General features: G+C 36.9%; 2 protein-coding genes across 2 annotated transcripts; one reads left to right on the top strand and one right to left on the bottom strand.

Annotated features, from left to right (window-relative positions):
* Positions 1 to 1,026: 1,026 nt before the first annotated feature.
* LOC117219314 (protein crossbronx homolog) lies at positions 1,027 to 2,962 on the bottom strand. The gene is made up of 7 exons (XM_033468370.2): positions 2,638 to 2,962; positions 2,362 to 2,543; positions 2,206 to 2,270; positions 1,855 to 1,955; positions 1,592 to 1,779; positions 1,343 to 1,511; positions 1,027 to 1,255 (listed from the first exon to the last, which is right to left on the bottom strand). The coding sequence occupies exons 1-7, from the start codon at positions 2,650 to 2,652 to the stop codon at positions 1,172 to 1,174; spliced, it is 804 nt and encodes a 267-aa protein (XP_033324261.1). The 5' UTR covers positions 2,653 to 2,962; the 3' UTR covers positions 1,027 to 1,171.
* A 243-nt stretch (positions 2,963 to 3,205) lies between these two features.
* Wdfy2 (WD repeat and FYVE domain containing 2) lies at positions 3,206 to 7,537 on the top strand. The gene is made up of 7 exons (XM_033468369.2): positions 3,206 to 3,626; positions 3,776 to 3,917; positions 3,997 to 4,202; positions 4,298 to 4,537; positions 4,608 to 4,746; positions 4,818 to 5,017; positions 5,099 to 7,537. The coding sequence occupies exons 1-7, from the start codon at positions 3,466 to 3,468 to the stop codon at positions 5,235 to 5,237; spliced, it is 1,227 nt and encodes a 408-aa protein (XP_033324260.1). The 5' UTR covers positions 3,206 to 3,465; the 3' UTR covers positions 5,238 to 7,537.
* Positions 7,538 to 7,635: the final 98 nt, after the last annotated feature.

Below are 7,635 nucleotides of genomic sequence, written 5' to 3'. Positions count from 1 at the left end.
TGCAACCCTTGTCATTGGTGAATTTTTCCTTGTGTACCGATATCTATGAACACGAAAGATCCATAGTTTTATTCGTTCCATGGAGATAGCGATTGAAAAATTTTACATAATCTTACGATTAATATTTCAATCCTGATCGATTAAGTACATACATTGTCTATTTTTAATAGCGTATGTATGTACAATGTGTGTACAGAACACATTCGTTCTTTGTACGCATCCATTCTTTTGGATCTAAATCGTGGAGAATTTCATCGTGAACTTTAGTAATAAATACAATCGTGTGCTGTCTATCATTCGTATAGTCGTTAATTTTACAGATCATGGTTAAAATTTAAAATAATTAAGTATTTGTATTTCTCACTCGCATGCAAATATATTTAATGGCCAGTTCACAGTGCCAACATTTCCATACAATAATCTTCCAAATGAATTCTCTGGATTATCATTATGCTACTATAATTATTTTCAATTCGCAATCCACTTGTTGTAAAGTGCAGTCTTCTGGTACCAATCTTGATAGCAACCAAAATCTTGGTAGGAAAAATAATTATGAATGTACGTACATTCTTTTATATGGACCGCAAAACGCTAACACCACATGGCGGTAAATGCTCGAACTAATTCTAACCTCTCGTGTCAGAAGAATATATGTACAAAATATTTGATGAATTCTAGCAATTTCAGGGTGAACAAAATATCTTGAGAGTACAGAGATGTTCGGGAGACTCTCCTATGTCTGTATCGTGCAAAAAATGTTTCCTTATATGTATAAGTTTGGAAATTTAAAAACTGCGTCATTTTCACCGCTTGCGGTAAAATTTTGAAACAGAATTAAAACCAAATCTTTTTTGAAAGATTAGATGGCGCTACTATATATTTCCAAATATTCTTTACTCCGATGATAAATTTGTCTTACAATACGAACATTTTGTCACTACAGGTAATGACGCTATATGGACCATTGAACAAAACGCGGCAAATTTAAAATGTTGTAAGGTAGATATCCATGTTTAAACCATAATATTTAATAATTATACGTATAGTATCTTTTACTTTCTACTAATATAAAAATACAATGTTATTTATCCCCTCTGTTACTGCGTATAGTTATTTTTATCTCATGCGGACGTATACTGTTTCAATATAATATAAATATTTGAACCACTTGTTATCTTGCTTCAGGCTTCGAGAACGGCTGTAGGGAACCCGGTTGCACCCAAGATAAACCCAACGTTTTATTTTCTTCTTCCTCCTAAATCATGTAATTGGTTTAAGCAAACCTTTTCGTAAAAAACTTGTATGTAGAAGATAAATATGGATATGAACATCGATATTTTACCTTCGGTTTGTAAATGGCTTGTTTAACAGAGTCATGAAGTTCGCTATTATATCGAGCAAAAGCTATGTAATGCGGATCGTTCACCATAGGTGGATTGTAAGCATTATCCAAACTTTCTTTCAAGCATTTTTTAACTCGATCACGAAACTCTTCAAAATTATTTTCTAATCTATAATGAACACGAGATAATATTGCTTACTACGATAAATCGTTATTTTCGCTGGCGCAGCAAATAATTAATATACTTACAACATAGATGCTTCCTGGTTCACAGGAGTCATTTTAATGTCAACTTTGCTGAGTATTTTAGTTATAAATTGTACTAATTGCCATATTCTATTACTTCTTCTCCATTCTGTGAACCCCCAGGAAGTGCACAACTCTCCAGATTCAGGATCAATTAGAGGATGAAAAACTGATGTTTGAAATGTAACTCTCTAAAATTTTATAAGAATATGTTCAAACTGATCGCAGGAATGTATATGTTATATATCAAGGAAAAGAATCCTTACAGGACAACCACCATCTGGGAAATTTTGTGGCAATGTAATGGTGAATCTGAAGATGCCTCCTTGGTAGATTCCTTGTCTAACGAATTGTACACCAAACCATACTAACAGAACACAAACATATCTATTGAATATAATAAATGTTTGTTGCTTTCGCACATATAAGGAAATGCAACAAACAGTGAATTATACACATATTTACATGGAAACCACTATATAAGATGAAGTCAGGATAAGCAAGACCTAAGAACCAATTTATATTTGGCTGAAATAATTGAAACGCATGATCTCATGATCCATACATGAAATCCATCCAGAAGAACAAATAATTTCTAACTATCTTTTGTTACTTACACAGAGAATTTTGTGCTGATGGTACGACATAAATGCCTTTTAAGTCCTGGGAACACAACATCTTACTACGAAAAAAGATAATTAAAAGAATGCCTTTTGCGTTATCTTCTCGCTAAAACCTCCTTTCTTACTTCTATGTCCGTAAAATTCACTTACTACTCAGATAAAACATTATATTCTTGCAAGTAGATTGAGTATTCCTTATTGGTTTGAGAAATGGTAGGTCTGTCGATCATTTTTACAGACATGCTTAATTGAGAATCTCCATTTGTGTCTAAAGGTAACAGTTTCCTGAACGAACCCTGTCTCTTTAGATTGTCGTCTTTGTTCGCATCAGTCTAACATTAATAAAAAAACATTATTTATTTAAACTTTTGTAACGAATCCTTTTAATTGGAAGACAACGCATATACATATTAGATTGATTGATACCTTCGTGCCTGACATGGTGTTATTATGTCTACTTAATAGTAAATAAATATTATCGGTATCGACAGTCTCAAGTAATCACAACGTATTTCACACTCCACTCCATACTTCATTAATTTCTAACAAATTCGGGTGACACAAACCAACATTTAACGAGATACGTCATTTTCGTCGATTTTCCCCCACTATTGCTCCATCTCACCGATAAATACTGAACATTTATCAGCAATGATAGTCGATAACTATTTTAATGATAATCTTGTATCGTAGAAAGGATAGAGAGAGAATATATTACTAAATATTCTACGAAAACGAAAAAACGATTAATACTGTTCGGAATATAATATACTGGTTAAATAACTATAGAAATCATACGTTTTACGTATTTCAAGTCCAAGCGCCTATGGTCTAAAATTCATACTTATCGATAATGTACCGGATGCAGTTTCAAAATGGTAAAAAGAGATAGAAAATGGTGGAAGGGTTAACGACAAATTGTAATGTATAGATAAAGACATGATATAAGAATCATTCACAGCGACGAAGTTTGTCCATGGTATTGGCAACAGGAGAAACAGAAGGGTTAACGAAACTTAGTTAGAGGCGGAATTTCTACGAAAAACGACAAACAGTCGATAAAGAGGTGTCGGATGCAACGAAGGCAAGGAAGATTTGCGTCAAATAACACAGGCAACGCCGTCAGGTTCTCCACAATCTCTGAAAAAATCGGAATTTCCGTCTTCGTGAAACACATACACGTTGATTTATCATCGAAGTCTGACAACTGTCAAATGACAAGCCCACTTCGTAGTATACGTTCGAAAGATTGAAATGGCAGCAGAGATAAAGCCCGCTCCAGGTGTAAATCATGACAAATTCAGTACAAGTCGTAAACCTGTACTCTTGTCGAAATTGGAAGGATGCAACGACGATGTCAATGCGGCTATCATTATACCGCGAGAAGAAGGTGTAATTAGCGTTTGCGATGACAGGTAGTTAGGAAAAATTCTTTTCATCATCATAGTACTGCGCCTTTTTAAACGTTTGTTTAAGTCGTTCATGTAAATTGATTTTGCTATATATTCTTAATATCGCTAGCAGTCGCAATCTTTACAATTCATCAGGTCATGTACTTTTACAGGACTGTTAGAGTTTGGTTGAAACGTGATTCTGGACAGTATTGGCCAAGCGTCTGTCAATATATGGCTGCTGGTGCAACATCGATGCATTACACTGTAGAGACAAGACAATTATTTGTTGGCCTGGATAATGGAACCATAAATGTATGTAACACGGAGATAACTTACAGAACACTACAGTGTGTATGCACTTTACAATGTATTTGATAGATATTATTTCCAGGAATTCATTTTGGAACAAGATTACAACCGAATGACAGCCATGCGCGAATATTCAGCTCATCAAGCAAGAGTCACAGGCGTTATATTTACACCAGAGTCCGAATGGGTTTTAAGTATAGGTCGAGATAAAATGTTTCTGTTACACTGTTCGGAAACTGGTCAGAAAGTGGGATCTTATCAGACCGACGCGTGGTACACTGCACTGCAGTATCCTTTTCTATGAAAAATCGTTTACAATATATATAGTAAACTTATGGAATCATTTAGATTTTACGTTAATATGCTTCCCTTAACTTGCACAGATTCGATGCTCAATCGAAGCATGCCTTTGTCGGTGATTATTCTGGACAGATAGCAATGTTAAAGTTAGAGGCCAATAACGTCACGTTGATCACTACGTTAAAAACGCATACAGGAAGTATACACACATTGGCATGGGATTCTGAGAAGCAACTTTTGTTTTCTGGAAGTTTCGATCAAAGTATCATAGTATGGGATATCGGCGGTCGTCAGGGAACGGCATACGAGCTTCAGGGACATCAGTAAGCAAGCTCGTATATGCTACTAGAACTCCTGAATACGTATTTTACAAATTTCTATTTGATTTCGTAGCAACAAAGTCACAGCGTTGTGCTATGCAAGCGCTGAACGCGTCCTATTGTCCGGTGGAGAAGATGGGGTCATAGTTTGTTGGGACATGGGTGCAAGCAGGAAGGAAACAGCAGCATGGGCAGAATCGGGCACGTGCCAAGTACGTGCTTGTTACGTAATAATATTAGTATAACGTAGTTAAATTAATACATAACACAATTGATTATTTAGGCCTGCGGAAGACCGTTTTTCTGGAACATCAAAGCAATGATGGATCAACGGCAACTAGGATTAAGGCAGCATCATTGTCGTCATTGCGGTCGTGCATTATGCGCGCGTTGCACGTCGCAACGAATAGCAATACCAGCAATGGGGTTCGAATTTGAAGTCAGAGTTTGCGATCCATGCCACATACAACTCAAAGGGACAAAGTGAGTAATATTATATGAAATGAATAGGGTCAAACGGTTAGTGTGATTTCACTTGTATGATTTCACGTATCTGTTATGTAGCCAAACATCTTTAGCATCTTTCCATGACGCGAAGCATAACGTTGTTGGAATGGATCTCGATGCACCGAGACGAAGACTATTAACTATCGGTCAGGATCGTCTGATTAAAATTTGGGATATTTCTGCGCTCCTTCAGTGAACTTCCAAAAACATTCGTTTGTAAGCAAGAAAACCAATCAAATCGTAAGATATATACATATATGATATATCTATAAAGGCAATTGTCATATTCCAATGTAAAAGCATACTATCCAGAGCCTATTTTTGTGATCAAACACTAAATTTGTTCGATTACGACCGAATGGGTTTGAAATGTTACAATCTGAAAAGATCGGGTCGTCCATAAAAAAAGAAACGATTGAACATAGACTCGACAGTTTACAAGCATCTATGTTTCATTTCTCCGAATAAAGGACCGTGTATACTTGTCAATCAAAATAATAAATGTTAGCATGTTTTTAAATATTCATAGGCTGGCACAGTCGAATTTCTGAATTTACGAACGACCAAACTTCGTACATATGCATCTCATTCGGGTTTTGTAATCAAACTTTCCTTGGTATTTGAACTTGTTATCACTATCGATTATTTCCACTTAGGATAAATGTGTACACGGATTCTGTTAGAACTCTGTTAGAAATTCTCATCGAGGATAGCGATCACGAATAAATCCATTTCTAGATCGGAGAAGGTGCAGGCAAAGTATCGAAGATATTGAACAAGATTATCTTTGTTCGATTCGTAAACGACCAAGATCATTTAGACATTTCTTTGGCCTAGGAAGAGACGACCAATCGTGTCCTTAGAATGTATCCTCAGTTATCCTTGATCAAGGATTATGCCTTTAATTAATTCCCGATGGTTCTGAATCCGCTCGATTAAACCGTTGAATTATTTTCAGATGTGTGACTGTCAATTTGGTATATACGCGACACTTTTCGAGAACCATAAGAAAAACCTGTAAATTAGGACTACATATAATATTACCGCGATGAAAAGTTGGAAGCAAACGCGAGTCATCGTAGATCCTAGTCGTTCTATTTGTTATATTCTTTACTTGTTTAATAATACGCGTAGGTAGATTCGTTTATCAGGGACCGTAGATTTGTTTCTCGAGTTCTTCGAATTGTTAAGAATGGGTACAAATTATGCAAGAGCAGTGCGAAGGTTAATTGGTAAAAGATATTATCAAAAAAGTCCACCGGTCGATCGCATTTGGTTCTTTGGCAACGCGATCGGTGTATAGAGAGATAACGCGCTTCCATAGGACTAGCAAACACGATTAGCGTAAAACGTTTCTACATGTCTGTCACAACGAGGGGAACGCGATGTTTCCAATCGATTGATTTTTCCATTGTTCGCCGTTCTTTTCCTCTATTATTATATGCACTGCATTTCGATGTAAAACACGCTGGTATGCATATCTTGTACCTGAATACGGTATAACTACTATTTCGGAGTAGCGTAGCGAATACAATTATCTATCGATTTCGTTACTGTAAGTCGCAATAAACAGCAGTTGCGGTAACAGGAAAATAGCATTTGTTACTGGATCGCACTGGAATCTATATAAAGAAAGGTATCTTAGCTTTAGAGACCGCGCCGTTTAAGTTGCTCGGTGTAAAGATCTAGTTAACGCAAAAAAGGTATTTATGAAAGCAGAGTGTCGTCTGTACTTTTTTCAGCGTGAACAACGTCTCGTGTGCTCCCAGAATTGTTTAACGAAACGATATCGCATATTATACAGATTTTGTATGTTGCTAAGAGAATATATGCTTTCGGATAACATAATTATACGCTGCGTATTAAATACGTTCTACTGCACACACCGATACCGTTATACTCGTACCATTCACCGATGTTTTCACTAACTATTACGAACATATTTCGACTAATTTGTATAATATCTATACCGATCGAGACGAGCAACGCGTATTCGAAGTCCGCAGAGCGGTAGGGCACGATATTGTCCCGTTGCATTGGCACGAATAAATCGATCAACGGTAATATCGAGCCCGTGCCCGCTCGATCGACTTCCGATATCGGAACGAACATCCGATTATTATACATACAGTAAGGCTGAGCGTGACACGCCGTCGCTCCGACACAGAATCGGTATTACCAAATACGTACCGCGGCAGAGAACGACGGATGTGGTTCGGCATAGAGTATTATTCTTGTTAAATATAGGAAGAACGTGTTTATGTTTGTAATATCTGTGTAAAAATGATTTACTCGATCGTTGAATCGTGACGAGTGTAGCCTCGCCGATGTTGCCGTTGTTGCTGCTGGGATTCCCTCTACTTCTCGTATCGATGTGTAATTTCTAAGTTACGGAAATCGTAAATACGTCTATGTATGAACGTCCTTGTGGAACTCGTACGAAATGAAAATATATTTTCAATGTAAACGACACAAATATACGATCTGCCTGTGTTATTGGACGGTGTTTGGACGGATCGGCGAGTTTGTAGTTTGGCGGCGCGACGCGACGCGGGCAACGAAGCGGGTAGGACGACTCGATCGGTAAGGAGGGG

This window comes from Megalopta genalis, chromosome 2 (assembly GCF_051020955.1).
Source record: "Megalopta genalis isolate 19385.01 chromosome 2, iyMegGena1_principal, whole genome shotgun sequence".
In the NCBI taxonomy this organism is placed as follows: Eukaryota; Metazoa; Arthropoda; class Insecta; order Hymenoptera; family Halictidae; genus Megalopta; species Megalopta genalis.
Note: the sequence above shows the minus strand (reverse complement) of the source record. Positions and strands in the feature narration are given on the sequence as shown.

Bases quoted from the DNA above. Each gene is read 5' to 3' on its own strand.
- LOC117219314 (XM_033468370.2), bottom strand. The intron at 2,271-2,361 runs GTAAGTGAATTT...CTTTTTTCGTAG, and splicing joins TATAATGTTTTATCTGAGTA to TAAGATGTTGTGTTCCCAGG. The intron at 1,512-1,591 runs GTAAGTATATTA...TGTTCATTATAG, and splicing joins AACCAGGAAGCATCTATGTT to ATTAGAAAATAATTTTGAAG.
- Wdfy2 (XM_033468369.2), top strand. From the start codon at position 3,466: ATGGCAGCAGAGATAAAGCCCGCTCCAGGTGTAAATCATGACAAATTC. The intron at 3,918-3,996 runs GTATGTAACACG...TATTATTTCCAG, and splicing joins TGGATAATGGAACCATAAAT to GAATTCATTTTGGAACAAGA. The intron at 4,747-4,817 runs GTACGTGCTTGT...TTGATTATTTAG, and splicing joins CAGAATCGGGCACGTGCCAA to GCCTGCGGAAGACCGTTTTT.